At 39.7% G+C, this 16,417-nt stretch overlaps 3 protein-coding genes across 6 annotated transcripts; 1 reads left to right on the forward strand and 2 right to left on the reverse strand.

The window, feature by feature from the left end:
- Positions 1–1,830: 1,830 nt before the first annotated feature.
- On the reverse strand, positions 1,831–6,448 carry LOC139776028 (uncharacterized). 2 transcript variants are annotated; one of them, XM_071712432.1, is made up of 7 exons: positions 6,324–6,448; positions 5,098–5,215; positions 4,550–4,916; positions 3,848–4,012; positions 2,819–3,004; positions 2,427–2,720; positions 1,831–2,085 (listed from the first exon to the last, which is right to left on the reverse strand). In XM_071712432.1, the coding sequence occupies exons 3-7, from the start codon at positions 4,614–4,616 to the stop codon at positions 1,982–1,984; spliced, it is 816 nt and encodes a 271-aa protein (XP_071568533.1). In that variant the 5' UTR covers positions 4,617–4,916; positions 5,098–5,215; positions 6,324–6,448; the 3' UTR covers positions 1,831–1,981. The 2 variants fall into 2 exon arrangements, with proteins under 2 accessions (XP_071568533.1, XP_071568532.1); XM_071712431.1 differs by lacking the exon at positions 6,324–6,448 and adding an exon at positions 5,500–5,627.
- Positions 6,449–6,569: 121 nt separating this feature from the next.
- On the forward strand, positions 6,570–12,251 carry LOC139776026 (probable ATP-dependent RNA helicase DDX43). 2 transcript variants are annotated; one of them, XM_071712428.1, is made up of 13 exons: positions 6,570–6,709; positions 6,820–6,910; positions 7,574–7,658; positions 7,722–7,938; positions 8,052–8,279; positions 8,357–8,575; positions 8,649–8,775; positions 8,851–9,016; positions 9,138–9,380; positions 9,619–9,766; positions 9,944–10,185; positions 10,257–10,419; positions 10,497–12,251. In XM_071712428.1, exons 3-13 carry the CDS (start codon positions 7,618–7,620, stop codon positions 10,620–10,622), a joined length of 1,920 nt encoding a protein of 639 aa, XP_071568529.1. In that variant the 5' UTR covers positions 6,570–6,709; positions 6,820–6,910; positions 7,574–7,617; the 3' UTR covers positions 10,623–12,251. The 2 variants fall into 2 exon arrangements, with proteins under 2 accessions (XP_071568529.1, XP_071568528.1); XM_071712427.1 differs by having other exon boundaries at positions 7,574–7,938.
- Eco (Establishment of cohesion) lies at positions 11,076–15,258 on the reverse strand. Of its 2 annotated transcripts, none has more exons than XM_071712426.1 (6): positions 15,124–15,258; positions 13,018–14,789; positions 12,518–12,743; positions 12,259–12,432; positions 11,965–12,170; positions 11,076–11,841 (listed from the first exon to the last, which is right to left on the reverse strand). In XM_071712426.1, exons 2-6 carry the CDS (start codon positions 14,760–14,762, stop codon positions 11,718–11,720), a joined length of 2,475 nt encoding a protein of 824 aa, XP_071568527.1. In that variant the 5' UTR covers positions 14,763–14,789; positions 15,124–15,258; the 3' UTR covers positions 11,076–11,717. The 2 variants fall into 2 exon arrangements, with proteins under 2 accessions (XP_071568527.1, XP_071568526.1); XM_071712425.1 differs by having other exon boundaries at positions 14,992–15,211.
- Positions 15,259–16,417: the final 1,159 nt, after the last annotated feature.

A 16,417-nucleotide genomic window follows, 5' to 3' on the forward strand; every position in this document is an offset into this window, starting at 1 on the left:
ATATATCGTACTTTTGTTCTAATATTACTTTGTATATCTCTGCTTGTGACATCTTATTCTAATGTGTTTTCAAGTAATCGGTAAGACACAATTCTCGTCTCGTTCGTTCGCCGTCAGGTCAGTTTTACAAAATCGCTTAACTCCATCGTGTCCAAAATATCGTGAATTACGAAGACATTGAACGGTTAGCAAACTATTTTTAGCATAAATTGCACTGCAACAGCTCACTGTTTCTGAGAGATCAAACGTGAAATCCAGCGATACCACTTCGTGCTAAGACGGTTGATCCGATTATCCCGTAAACACAAAAGAAAGCTATAGATACCGCAATTATTAACTTCACTTAGCTTCCCTTGGAAATGTCAGCTATTAGCGCACTTTATTGCAACAATTAAGTATTGTGCGCGATATTATGTGATCATATATTAAAAACGGCACAAATTCGTGTATATTTCTGCAAGAATCTTTCTCTCTTTCTCTCTTTATCTCCTCTCAAAATCTTTTGTAAAATGAAAAATCACACAAAGAAAAATAGATTTCTCTGATATACAATTTTTCTAAAATTTTAAATAATATTTAAGTACGTACGCAATTAATAAATAAAAAATATTAATCCCGTTTAGCGCATCTTCAGTATCAAAAACAAGAGAGATGTATCATATAAATACATTGCAGTTATTCAAATGAGAATTAGAATTTCCTACAAACAAAACCAACGTAAAACAGGTAGAATTTCTGTAAAAAGTATTTTAAACCTTTCAAATATTCAAATAGAATGAATAAAATTATTCGTTGACATAATAATGGGTAACTAACGTGGAAAGAGAAAATAAAAAGGCATATTAGATAATTTAGAATACATGCAATAAGTTATATGTAATAAAGAAAGATTCCATTACCTGCGAAGAAAAGTAGCATCCAAGAGTGATTCATTTTTATGAAGTATTCGGGATTAGGAGCGACGACAAACTCGGCACGACGATAAGCCTGATGACTTCAGTTGAGGATGTGAACGCTGTGTTTTAAACAATGAAAATATTATGTTAGTGACAACTTGACAAGCAAAGATTTTTGCAAATGACGCTATTATTTGTTAGTAAAATTTCAGTAAAATGTAACACATGTCTTGAATAATGTCACTTTAATACACGAGTGTATGAGTATTCCCCAAATTATATTTTACTGAGTCGCAACATTTTTAACTTTAATTAGAACATTAGCACCTTTAATAAATGCATATTTATTGATGATACTATTAACGCGATTATTTCGACTCCATATGACAAAGATGAGTTTATACGTATAAAAATAAAAAATAGATTCAATTGCTACATAGTCTTAGGAATCATAAAAATTGTTAACAAATTTTTTATCGACGTATACGAGCGTATAACACATTATCAGGTTAGAAGTAGCGTTACAAATGAGAAAATCGAAAATAATTTTGATAATTATACATATAATAAAAATTATATTCGAATTTAGCGATAATTAAGAAAGATACTGTCACAAACCGGTATGAATTATTCAGAGAGAGTTCCGCTGCGGGTGGTTACTTACCCTTCACAGGTGAGTGCCGGGAAGCGAATGATAATCTTGAGGGGTACCGCTACTTCTAGGTATCATCCCCACTTTCCAAGATTATCTCTCCCACCCCCAACGCACGCAAACGCTTCGTCGTTTCGATATAGCAATGTCCGCTGTACGCAGAACATTAAATCGCGAATGTTAATCGTTAAAATCGGACAATCAAGTCCATCAAATTCGAGCGACGTATATCCTACATTGTACTTTTGGGAAAATAAAAAAGCGGGCTAAATAGACGATCAATTTAAGATAAAGTGCTTTTATTTGTTTTATTTTATTATTTTTTTTAAACTATAGAAGAGTCGATGCTCGAGCTTCAAAAATTCAAGTACATTAAATATACCTGTTTATTTCCCCGGAGCACAATTCGCGGTTAAACCAGTCTACTTTAATTCTATGTGAATATTAATCTAAGAACGGTAATATAAAGGATATCGACAAGCAACATCGCGTAGTGCCTCCCTTGCGAAACATTTGTGCGATAGGGTAGTAATTGCGCTGAAACATACGGAAGGAATGTACATTTAATAAACGTCCTCGTTTACTCGATGAATTAAAAATAAAAGTTTAGACGTGTTCAAATCTATCACGCCTGACTCTCAACAAAATTGCCAAAAAAATAAATTTTGTCGAGCCTACATTAATATCTATAATTTATCGATGATGTTAGAAAAATATACTTTGCCGCCACGATCTTGATATAACAAAGCAGATTCCTATTTTACTTCTCCTTGTTCTTCAGTTTGGAAGTATAACCCGACACAACGCAGAGTTAAGTTTAACGGCAAAGGGACGCTCGTGTTAAAGTGCAGTGTCTGTCACATTGGAACGATTCGAACTGGGGTAGTAGACGATCCGTTCCCGGCGCTTGTACTCCGTCTCCGGGATCGACATCTCGCATTCGACAACGGCGGGGTCCAGGGTGTCCTCGACGACGACGGCCAGCGACGTTCGTGGATCACCGTTGTACCAGTCCATCGAGGATCCCCAGTCGCCCCCGCGATCGTTGCTCTCGATTCCCTCGACGTAGAGCTTCAAGGACGGCCGTGGTCGCGCGCCCGTGACCACGCACGTCAAGTTCACGTGAGTCTTGTTGTACGGGTAAGTGCGCACCGTCATATCGCTTTCCGGTACTATAAAGAGAAAAGGCAATCAGTGTGAACGATCGATCGTGACGGCAGGCTATGACGTTCCGATAAATTTCATCGCTAAAATCCCTTCGTAAACTTGCCGTAAACGATCATCCTCGTCGAGTTGCTCGCTTCGTCCTGGAACGTGCTGATTGCGCACGTGTATTCTCCCGTCATGTCTATCGTAACGGTCTTCAATCGTATCACCGAACGCGAATACGGATCCTGCAGATTTTCAGCTGGATATTCCGCGAGTCCTTCGATGATTCCGATATCTTGTGGCGGCACTGGTGACATAAATGCATTCATTACGACATGTCGAATTTAGATTGAAGAAATATAGGATTATACTTTTAGGGAGAAGAATTTCATCAAGCGGAATTTATATATAATCGCTAGCGAAATTTTTGGAATAGAAAATTCACAATTTTTTTAAATAAAATATATTAATCAAGATAAATATCCGCCTCATTATATTTAGAAAATGTTAAAAGTTATCATTTAATTATTTTGCAACTCTTCTTATATATATCACGTAATATCATTATTAAATTTCTTATAAAAATTATTAGTAAAATTTTTGTAATATTATTAAACATATAACTATAAATTAAGTAATTAAATAACTTAATTAATATAAAATACTTATTAAAGTATTTAAAAAATTTAAATGATAACACTTAAATTATCTAAATTTAAGTATATTAATAATTCGGTCCTGAGTATCTCGCGCAACTCGAAAGAATTGAGTCGTCTCTTTAAAAAAACCGCAATCGCGAAAAGTTATAGGCTGTACAAACTTAAATACCTCGTTAAAAAATCAAAGTATCTTTTCACGCGCCTTCTGACGAGGCAAAGCGTACGGTATTTCAAGACTTGTGTTTTAATTTTCTTGCTTATTACAGTCTCGCGCTGTATAACTTCGAGCCGCGACATTTTTCCTTCTCACGGGTCGGGTCGACCCGCATGTCGTTTCAAAACATCCAAATGTCGTTTCGCGACATCCTCGCGACAGTTTCCGACGTAACGCAGTTGCCGATACTTAGATAAATTTAATGACGCGCAGAAATACGCAAAGCCAACGTTGCAAGTTATAATAAGATCGCGTAGGAGGTGAAAGTGTAAATTACTCGGTGGAATCCACTGATAGATCTGATACGCTTCGTGAAACCATTTGATTACGAGTCCGTTCTCGTCTTCGTCAACCTCGTAGGCGCAGATCAGGTCCGTCGGTCCGGTGCCGTTGCGCACGGCGAGCGGCACGTCCAAGGATTTTATCGAGGTACCGCGGGCCCCTGTAAAACATTTTTTTCGACAATACAGTTAAACGGACATGATTTCGAGTCGCGATTCGTTCGTTAACGACGAATCGATAACCGTCGATGATTAAAACCGATTAAAAAACGATCGTTCGTTCAACCGTCGTTCGCCGAAGTTCTAACATCCTTTTTCAGCTCGTCGCACAATTTTCATCCGGTTTATTTTTAGAATTACAATTTCTTGGCTCATACCGCGACACGGTTTGACGCGGGATAATATGTGCTTGTGAAATTTTTGCCGAAAATTAGAAGGAAATAAGTAATAAGACTTCGCACGGATGGAAGTTAACGAGCGTCGGATAAGAGCTAACAGGAAATTATTTCAGGTGGCGAGAATTATACGTCGCATCGTCCAGGAGAATACTGCTCCGCCGTATTCATCCCCCGAGGATCGAGGAACACTTGCGAACTCCGGACGGAGTTTACGCAAGCACTTGCCGTTCGAACGGGAGCGTGAATCCCGCGGTGAATCGTCCGCGGATGTGACTTACACACGTTTCTCGAATCACTCACCCGGGTAACATTCGAATATTAGGAGAACGATTATCGAGGGCGAGATCGTGCGTGCTAACGACGGCATTCTTTCCAAGGTCCCTTTTCACACTGGTGCACAATTAAATACGGCTCGACTAACTCATGTTACACCATAGCCGATAGGATTCTGCGCAGCGTCATGTATCGCCTCCCTCGTGCCCTACACACGTACGTTCCGCCACACCTGACCGACGTAGCATCTCGGTCGTCTCGCGTAGAGATGAGCGATGAAATCCGGATTTTGATGGGAGATATCTTAAATCAAGAAGAGATTTTACCTTTCCTTCGAAAGCGCGTGTAATACACAATTCGAAAAGCCTCTTGAAAGTCCACACTGGTCGACTCTCTAAAATAAAAAACGGGGAAAATTAATGAACTGACTTGAACTGAAGTCAAATAGACTAACAAAAAATCGAACTCATAGATTAAATACAGTTAACGGGGCTAAAAAGCGGGAGTCTAATGAAGCAAATACATTGGAATCTTAAATCAACCTAATTAAAATACAGTAAAATTAATGAAATTACAAAGTATAGTCGTGTGCTGCGACGAAGGAAGTTACAACAAGCGGTCGGTCCGGTTTCCACGGGATTCGTATGTGTATAATCTCCGTGAACTGTCGGTGAATACCTCATTCTGTTAAGTCTGAAAGACAAAAGAGATGGATAGAATTTCGCTTCAGAGAAATGTCTAAAGTTTAAAGTTGCTCTTTGGTGAACATTGAAAGAATTTAAAATCGCTCTTTTTTGGTTAAATATTAATTTCTTATTTATATATATAAATAAAAAATATATTTATAATATAATAATAAATAAAGAAACTCATCAAGAAATTATGAATATCATCATTATTGATTATCATGCAATGTTTAAACCTTTTAGGTAAAGTTCGCTTTACCTAACAAAAATGGACTATACAATAAACAATACCTTCCGCATTTATAACGCAAGAAAAAGAGAGAGAACATTACGTGGCTGTCCTCGTTCTACGGTATGCATGCACAGTAAATGAGCGGGACTCAATTGACCACGTCGTCTATTGATTTAAAATACAAATGTCAGATTGGTCGGTTCAGGGGAAAAACTCCAGGCATCGGGGGTTGTGGTTGTGAGTGATAGCTGTGGTCAATCGGGACCACGGCTCCCTTATTTTTGTTTCGCGCATGCGGCGAGAGAAAATCTCCGGAAATTCCGGAAAGGCTCGAAATTCGAAAATAAGAGAGCAAGAGAAGTCGACTGCGATTTTACTTCAAATGCAAAATACTCGACGCTTCAGATCACTTCAGGATTGAGCGATCAATGAACAACGGACGACACAGTTTCTAAAGAATCTATAAAGGTTTAAATTTGATATTTTATACTCTGTTTTATTTATCTCTTAAATGTATTGAATTTTTGAAACGCTTTCCTCACGCCATACATATGTATGTACGTACACATACACGCACACGAAAGCACGACCCCCATACGGAAACCGACACCACGTTGCAGGCAACTAGAAGCAGAGTGGTCATGCCCGCGCGTTTTGGCTGTACCCGAATCCTGTCGGTATGTGCACGTTTTTGTGGTTCTCGACCGTGCTATGTCCACTATTTTGTGGTAATATCAACGATTTTCGGGTTCTCTTTCATGTTATGTTCGCGATTTTTTGGTTCTCTTCCGTTAGATTCACGATTTTTTTTGGTTTTATTTCCAAAGAGAATGAAAAAATCGTGGACATAGCACGGTAGAGAACCACAAAAACGTGCACGTACCGACAGGATTCGGGTACAGCCAAAACGCGGGCATGACCACACGGCACACTCTCATCTTTCTCTCCGGAAGAAACAAACGATAGCCACTTTTTCTCTGTCCATCCGTGATCCTCGTGGTGGCTAATTGGTCATCGTTGAGTGTGGGTCATCCCCGATGTTGCAAGTGGTTGCAAGACTTGCAAGTTGCGAGAGCCGATCACGTGGACTTGTTGTCATTTGGCGCAGAATATAGTGAATGTACATATAAGTAGATGGACGCTGATGGACGCCGGACTCATTCGAGATCGTAAACCGTTCGTTGAAAGGGATATCGGACGCTGCTGCAAGTACTGCGACAAACGACTCGATTCTCCACGCATATTTTACCCACCGGTAGGATAAGCCGAGTGAGTGTCAAAAAACGTCGCAGAAAGTCCTATTGTCCTATTGTCCTACGTTGTTTATCTCTCTCCTTTATGAATCATTCCTTTTATTTTTATGTTCGTTCTTCTCGCAGGACGCCGGATAAGCCGGGTAAAGCGTATCCCGCTGTCTCAGTGTAATACGAGTGTGGCATCAAGTATCGGGAATCTAACCGCAAAGCATCGGTGAGTTTTAATGGAACACTGGAACGTATACTTATTTTTATGATATAATTTAAGGCCTTGTGTACAGCTTCTGAAGCTTATCGAGGCTCTCGTTATCTCCACCACGGCGATAGCGAGGATTGTAGATTTTTCCTTCCTGGTATTGTTAAGCGGTATACATCGAAATAAATTAATTTCTATCGTCGTGCGTTTGATTATAATTGATTGGACAGATATATCAAAGGCAAACTCGTTTTAATTTGTAAATTGATAAATATCCGCGTATCTGGAGCAATTGTTGTAAGGTCCATTTCGGCTGGAAATGTAGGATACACGCAAGTCGAATTCTATGTGCATTTTTATCTCAAAATAGGAGTGACGACATGTAGAAAAGTTTAATTTTTATTTAGATGTATACCACACAATATTGTATTTCAATGTGATAGCAGTAGAAGAATCTTAATAATATTTTGAAACAATTTGTCTGTATTATTATTATTATAAGTTATAACTTATATTAGAATGGTTATTTGTGCTCTTACTATTTCTTGAAATATCTATCGTGCATGCATGAAGAAAAAACTCAATTCCAAATTAGATAAAATATAAAATTATTATATTTATCCGTATAAAATCTCTTATTTTAATTGTTGTATGTTAAAACTGCAATATACATCATTTCAGAGTGTACTGAGTTTTGAATACAAGGATCTGTGTTACTTACGACAATGAGTGATAGGTGGGATAGTAATAGAACGCCATCGAGGAGGTATGAACGAGGTTACGATCAGAGAAGAGAAGGTAGAAGGGAAAGAGATAATCAGTTTTATAGACGTTCTAACAGATCCTCTGGAGATAACTGGAGAGATGACTCGAGTACACATAATTACAGTAATGATTCATATAGGAGGAGTAATGATGGTAATAGTGCTTCAGAAGGTACAAACGGACTTGTCATGTACATTGACACCAACAACATTGGAAGAGTTATCGGAAGGGGTGGCAGCAAGATTAAGGCTCTACAAGATGAGAGCCAAGCCAAGATCAGTGTAAATAAAATATTATCTTAAACGTAATCAATATAATGAAGTATGTGCTGCAAGACGTAATACGTCACATGCAATCCTATATTTAATAATTGACTTCTTTTACCTTTATCTAGATCGATAGACAAAATGATGGAAATGGACAGACTGCTGTGACGCTAACTGGTTCAGATGACGCGCAACAACGAGCTAAGAGCTTAATAGAGGAGTTATTAACTGAGAGAAGTAACATGCAGGAAAAGGTAGAATCTGCGCGGAGACCGGCACCTATGTCGGCTATGCCCGAGCAAAACCAAGAGGTTGATTGGGCTAATTTTGATTGGACCAAGGCTAACGAAGAATATGTATGTTTCGCGCATAATAATAAAAGATGAACTATTTTATGACTAAACCAAGTATAACGACAATTTTCTCGGCACAGGAGGAACGTCAGAAGAAGAGGTGGGCGGCTTTGCCTCCTATTGTAAAGGATTTTTACAAAGAGGATCCGGACGTTGCTAATATGCCGCAGTCGGAAGTCGCTCATTTCAGGAAGAGCAACAATAACATAGAAGTCCGACATGTTTTCGAGAACGAAGGGGGCTCCGACGAGGATATGAAAATACCAAATCCTGTCGAAACTTTCGAACAAGCCTTCCAGGTAATTAAGCTTATGAGGTTCTTTATTACTTTACACACATATACTGATATATATTACTCTAATCATATTGCAGGCGTATCCAGACATCCTTAGAGAAATACGAAAACAAAAATTTGAAAAACCAAGCCCTATACAATGTCAGGCATGGCCTGTTCTGCTGAGCGGTCGGGATCTCATTGGGATAGCGCAAACTGGAACAGGTTTCGATTATTTTTATTTTACAATTTATCTATACATATACACCTGTTTGTAAAAGAGTATAATTATGATTTCAGGAAAAACTCTTGCCTTCTTACTGCCCGCTTTGATCCATATCGATGGGCAACTAACTCCACGCGATGAGCGTCCTGGACCAAATGTTCTTGTTATGGCACCGACGAGAGAACTGGCGCTGCAAATTGAGAAGGAGGTAGCGAAGTACTCCTACCACGGCATTAGAGCGTAAGTTTGTCTCGAATAATACGTCTTGCATTTATGTTTTTATATTGAAATTATAATATCAATATAGTTATAAATTTTTTGCTTTATAATATATATCTTGATTGAAAATTATTTATTTAAGGGTGTGCGTGTACGGTGGCGGAAGTCGCAAAGCACAAATAGATTGTGTGGCGAAGGGTGTGCAGATAGTAATTGCGACTCCCGGAAGATTAAATGACCTGGTTCAATCAGAGATATTGGATGTGTCGGCTGTGACATATCTTATACTTGACGAAGCAGATCGTATGCTGGACATGGGTTTCGAACCGCAAATTCGTAAGACTCTTCTGGGTGTGCGACCAGATAGACAAACTGTTATGACAAGGTATAAATCACTTTTTAAAAATTGTTATTAAAATGGGATTTTTTTTTTTAAGAAAAAGAATCCCACTTTCATTATTTTTTATCTCGCCAGAATCTTGATTTTTTAATTTTTAATAGATAATTTGTTTCTATATTGACTTTCTAAAATGTAGTGCTGTCTAAGAATTCATATGAAGCATAAGTATTATATATAATTAATGCAACAGATATTAATATAATATTATCGTCTTTTTACTCAGCGCTACGTGGCCTCAAGGTGTAAGACGCTTAGCTCAATCGTATATGAAAAATCCGATTCAAGTATTTGTCGGATCACTTGATTTAGCGGCTGTGCACTCTGTAACACAGAGGATTTATATGGTCAATGAAGACGAGAAAACAGATATGGTTAGTAGCATCTTGAAAGCATAAATGCTTTCTTACATTCCTGGAAAATGAGGATTTAGAGACAATATCTTTTCTAAATCTAATTCTAAATGTATATAAATACAGAATTGACTATATATTATCTTAGAGATGTCATCAATTGTATTATTATTATTAATTTATTATAATATATTGTAGATGCACCAGTTCTTCCGGGAAATGGGCTCTAACGATAAAGTGATGGTATTTTTCGGTAAGAAGGCAAAGGTGGACGATATCTCTAGTGAGCTGGCCTTGGCGCACATCGATTGTCAGAGCATTCACGGCGACAGAGATCAAACAGATAGGGAACAAGCCTTAGAAGATCTGAAGACTGGAGCCGTTCAGATTCTTCTCGCGACCGATGTGGCTAGTCGAGGAATCGACATTGAAGATATTACGTGAGTCTAACGTACGGAACATATTACATTATTTGAAATACAACATCGATACATTTTTGCCCTCATTTTAGACACGTACTGAATTACGACTTCCCGAGGGATATAGAGGAATACGTTCACAGAGTCGGCCGTACTGGACGCGCAGGTCGAACGGGCGAGAGTATCACTTTTATGACAAGGCAGGACTGGCATCATGCCAAGGGACTCATTGACATTCTCGAAGAGGCTAATCAAGTTAATAGATACACAGTACTTTGATTCTTTCAAACTTTCTATGAGTGGATTCAACTAACTCATGCTTTTTACTTCAGGAAGTACCTGAGGAAGTATATAAAATGGCTGAAAGATATGACGCATGGAAGAAGAAGAAAGATGCGGAGCAATCAAGTGTCAGAGGATTCAACAGAAATAGCGGTAGAAGCCGCTATCGCACTTAAAACGGCCAATTAATGATGCTAGGAATATAGATTACATTGTGTTCAGTATAATCAATATCAGGTTCAACACATTGTGATACTATTTTTTAGTTCGTACAATCTCGATAAGATTAATTTCGTAGAACAACTCAATGTTCCTTTTCTTTGTTTTTTTTTGTTACTTATCAAAGTTAATTTATATGATTTAAGATCTACTTTGTAGTTTAAGTATCTTATTGAGATATAAACGGATTAAATGATTAAAATCCGCTTGCATGCGATACAATCAGAATAATGATACATTGTAATTAGTAACACTTTATATTGTCTTAGTTACCAAACATCGAAATATAATTTTGTACCACAAAATTGATTAAATATGCACTGATTAGCATATTTAATTTCGTTTTCAATTAAATTCTACACATTACATATTTTATTTGTTCAAAAGACATAACATTTATAATATTCGAGTTTGATTAATGAAATATATTTTTTTTTATTGAATCAGCTTAGTTCATATTTATTTCTTTTTCTAACACAGATTATTTTAAATATATAACACACTTCTCGTATTACAATAACTCGCTGTTGAATATATTATTCATAGCAAGTTGCGCAAGAAATATGAAAATGAGTGACAAGAATCTGTATGTAATTAATTAGAGATGGGATCACTAAATGTATTCATTTCAAGAACAGTGTATTAATAACTTATAATTTAAATTTCCCAAAGTAATTCGATATATTAGCATCTAAATCTATAGACTTTATATTATATATCTTAAATGTATACCTTTTGTTATATTAAAATTTATTATAAAAGAAAGTATCTCATTAGGTTTAAAACTATACAGTAAAACATAATAACAATTTAAACAAGAAAAAAATTTTAAATTAATGTTTAAATTAATTTATAAAATTAAAAGAAATCCTATTAATTTATATTTCATTCGTATCAACATGTATAGTAAAAGTGTTACAAAAAATGTATAATAACTATAAAGGTAAAATACGATAAAATAAGATGTGTAATAAGTGGCTGTTTTGCTAGTTAACCATTTAAATAACGCAACTATTTTAAAAAACGAATATTGGAGCAGAAATATAATGGATTTAATTGTAAACCTTGAAGGTTCTCGTTTTCGTGTATTTCTCGGCAAAGATCTTACCACCTGGAGTCGGTATTGAGAACGCTATGTCATCCAACGACATTACGTAACCATAAAAGAATTTGGCTCTGAAACACGAATGGGAATAGTCTAGATAACGCACTTCTTTGAAAACAGTCGACCTATATATATATATATACCTATATATATATATATATATATATATATATATATGTTAATATAACGTTTACCTCAAAGTATCAACGAGTTTAGTAGCTATACCCTGTTTGCGATGACTCATCGCGGTCCAAACGACGTTTACGCCGCATTTCGTAGGTGTACTCTCGGCGGTGCAACAGTTAAGGTCCATCAGCTCGGGAATCATACGAAACGCCGTTTCAATATGTTCCGCCACCAGCACTCCGAGAACGTTTTTCTCGCGTACATACAAGAAGATCTGCAAGATGTATCTTTCCTTTATCAAACTGTTTTTATATTAAATGCGATTGTAAGAACAATACATGTGTAAAATAACGTATATTCACCTTTTTGGTCTGATAATCCGAGATATTCATGTCCGCCAGTCCCAAATCTCTATCTACAACTGTCAGAATCTCCAACACTTTCCTCCAATGTTGCTTGGGGTCATATGGCTCGACTAAGATTATTCTGCTATTAGTGAAAGGGTCCTCCGATATAACGCGCTCGTTCTTCCATCCCTGAAATCATCGTTATAACAGAAGTCTTTAAATATCGTATCTACAGTGACACGATATTAATTTCGCAGATACAACCAAGGCGTACCTGAAATTTTAGAGTCCGTATGCTGTTGTGATAATTCAAGTGAGCATTCTCATCCTCGGGATCGCCTAGTTGGTACACAATGTTACATTCCGAACACTGAGTGGCGCCGAAACGCTTCTGACCAGCATCCAGCTGATATTGATCATCCGCACCACCACCTTTCGCCGATAGCTGCCACTGCATATTTCTTTTTGCTGCTTTTCTGGTATTGCCGTTATTTGTCTCCCTAAAGCAGAAGTCAAAGCATGTATTTCATTAAAATGGATTTAGGATTTTCGACAGTATCTTTGCACTTAAAATAGTTCTTCAAAAGACAGTTGTACATTGAAAAATATGAATTAATATGAACAAGTTCAGAATATTAATAAGAAATTAGTACAAAATTAATATTTTTACAATACAGAATAATAAAATTAACAAGAGCAAACAAACATAATTTTATATAAGTTAAAATTTTATAGATAGACATAAGATTCGAGATTTAAAACTCAGGAACGTACTCGAAAATATTATCAGGTACAGAATATCCTTTTTTAAACAACGGAAAATATCTCTTCTCGGCATCTTCCTCGCCAGTTTTCTTTTCGCTATCATTATTGTTGTTCGTGCTGTCGAGCGAAAGATTCCCGAAGTTCGTCAAGGGAGCAACGTCTTTGATGTTCATCGTCGAGGTCATGTTGCTGAGCTCGGTAGCCGGAGACATGATCGCGTCCTTCGGCAACGTTGTCGCCGAGTTTAACGGGGAAAACGCGTTCGCTATATGAGCCAGTGGTGCCATCGTGTCGTACTCGTCGTTCGCCCAGTCGTCATCGAGAATTTTCAGGAGGTCCGCGACTTTGTCCTGCTGCAATGTAGCCTCAACCTCCGGCTCGTCGACGGTCAGATCGGTGGCGTCTAAAGAGACGTCCACGGCCTTCGGCTTCTGCTTTTGTGTACTTGTAGACGGGGCGCGCTTCTGATTCTCCTTCAATGCAATTTTACCGTCCGCGACCTTCAATTTAATCTTATTATTCACCGTCACCGTAGCGGCTTGATTTAATCTGATCGTCTTGTTGGTTTTGAAAAATCGCTTATTCTCGTCGACCGCTGGCGAGGGGGCTCTCTCCGCAACCGCGTTCGCCTCCATCGGCTGAGCTTCCTCCACGGGAGGACTCTTGCTCGAAGCCGTGGGACTAACGTGCTCTTCCTCCTTCTTCGATGCCTCCGTACTCGCCTTGGGCTTCGGTTTCTTGATACCGTGGCACACGCCAGCGTTTATCTTACCGAATCTCCGCTTCTTCGCCGTCAACGAACGTCTACCGTTGCCATGTGAGGATGAGCTTCGTCTCCTCTTGACGTCGCTGCTTCTGAAATTGACGAAAGGCCGCTCGGACTTGGCGCTGCCGCTGTAGAACGTTTTCGTGCTTAATGAGACATTATTCGGGGGGCTACGCTCGTCCCTCTTCTCCTGAAATAGCGACGCTCTCGCTCGCGGCACGAAGCCCTCGTCCGCCTTGAACAATTTCATCGGTTTCGCCACCGGCTGATCGCGCGCATGCCTTTTCAACGTGTTCTCCTTCTGCTCCGGCGAGAGACCCTCGCCCGTTTCGATCGCGCTGAAAGACTTCCGCCTGTGCAGCTTCGGCAACGGAACCGTCTTGCTTATGGAGCTCAACGGCGTAATCTGTTTGATTTCGGGCGTCCTGCTCTTTCGGGGTGTTTCCGTGATACTTTGGTTCTGTAGCTCCGTGGCGAAGCTCCGCTGAGGTGTCTCCGGTACTATCTCGTTGTTCTGCTCCGCTCCCATCGTCTTCGAGCGTTGCGGCGTCGACGGATCGGTCAGTTTGTTCGGCGTTGACGGCAGCGATTTTGGGGAGCGACCGCCACTGATCAATTGACACTTCGGCGAGTATCTGGCGGCTCTGGTGACCTTCTTGAGGGACGTAAAGGGCGACATGGAGTGGTCCTCCTTGGTGGACCTTAAACGATCCCAAGACGTATTGTGGGCCGACTTTTCCGGCGTTGCGAATGGAGATATGAATTCTCTGCCTGGCGAACTGAATTTGCTGCTACTTGGACTCTGATCGGTGAGAGCCAGAGGTGACATGGGTCCCAAATCCGACTCTTCTCCCGAGGATTTGTCATCTCTAATGCGCTCTGAACTCTGGCAGCTGCTTCTTTTGTCAGACTTATCTGTGGGCGGCGCGAAAAGACATTTCTGCGCCCTTCGCGGAGTGCAAAGCAATTTTCCTTGGCTGCTGTCCATTGTCGAGTAACTCTTTGAAGTTACAATCTGGAAAAAAATATCCAAGTAAGCATAACGTCGAGATTTCTAAAGTAAGTCTAGATTAGACTGATGACAGAATCTGATGAGAGAAGATTGACATTACAATCGATTTTATTCACGAGATTAACGCAGCCAGTCGTACAAATGTATGAGAGAAACTCGACACGTAAATTGTACGTCAAAAAGTATTTGCGACGCAAAGGCTAACCTGAACGGACCGGCGAATTTGACGAAGCGATTCCGCCGAACGCGTCGAGGATCGTCGGCGATTGACGAAGCGACGTTCGACGTGCGAACGTTGCGTACTAATATTCACCAAGAATATGCGAAATCAGTGTACCTTTCACATAGGTTCACATTCGGAATTGCGTCAAGGGAAACAGCGCGGGAAACAGCCCCTGCGCTGCTGGAAAATATAGCCAGATGGAGGGACCATTTCCACGATCCACGCACGCGCGATCATGCACGTATTAGCAGACGGCTGGGTGTCGCTGAAACGCATTGCACATGTTGGGCGTTATCTGTACCCTGAGACCCTGAGGCCGGTATTCATAATCAGATCTTATTTCAAGACCATCTTAAGTAATATCTTAAGATGCTAATACGGCTCTGTGATTGGTTAATGACATCTTAAGATTGTACTTAAGATGGTCTTAAATATAAGAACTGACTGTGAATACCGGCCTGAGAAAGGACAAATCCGGCCTTTTTCGTACCTACCGCCAGTACATCCATTTTCGAAATTGCATATTAGATATTTGACATATAATATAAATATATAAAATAAGTTAATATTTATCGATACATGTAAGATATAAATATTAAACTGATCCTCAACCAATTACAATCGAGAATATTTATATCTTTTATGATATGCGCGATCACGATGTAAACGTAACGAATTACGTGAACGAGCGAATTACATGTCTGTTTTTGAACGACAAACGGAATTGTATTCGTGGACATGCACATTTCAGCTTGGTCGCACTCTCGATATTCATAAGCATTTCGAAGCAAGCTTGCTCCCTCGTTCGCGATTGTTTGCGTTTCAGTAAACACGAAGAAGGAATATTCGGCGTACGTTTAGCTTGCAATACCCAGTAACCAAATTTCTTTTCGTTCACGAGAAAAAAGGAATTACACGACCGACAACGTTTCACACCGATTTTGAACGAGTGACGTACCTTGCGCGCGCGGCGCGCGCTTCCGCCGCCGCACAGGTCAGGCGAGCCGTCGAACGCGATTGGCTCGCGAGTCGAGCCCCCGAATCCAGCCAATCACGTTCGGCCGCTCTCGGCTCTCGCCGCCGCCGGCCGCCGGCGCAGTAGCCGTGACGTCGCGGCATACCACTGTTACCAGTCGTACTAGGCGCGCGACCGTTGAATGACTCCGTCGATTTCGGAGCAGCGTACGTTCAAAGTCGGGCCGCGGACGGTTGTTTCTATCGGCGAGACGGCCTTGATACTTGTTTTCGTCGACGCTCGGAGTACCGTCACCTGCGGATATTACTCAGTCATTCTCCCGATAAATTTCGAACAGGTGTGGTGTTTGTGCTCCGTGCTCCGTGCCGTGGCCGGCAGTGGGTGCTGTTATTCGGAACGCGCTCGTTCGTGCGATTGGCACTCCTGCTCCTC

Source organism: Temnothorax nylanderi, unplaced genomic scaffold (assembly GCF_030848795.1).
Source record: "Temnothorax nylanderi isolate EJ_2023f unplaced genomic scaffold, tnyl_v1.0 TNYL_tig0110_pilon, whole genome shotgun sequence".
Lineage (NCBI taxonomy): Eukaryota > Metazoa > Arthropoda > Insecta > Hymenoptera > Formicidae > Temnothorax > Temnothorax nylanderi.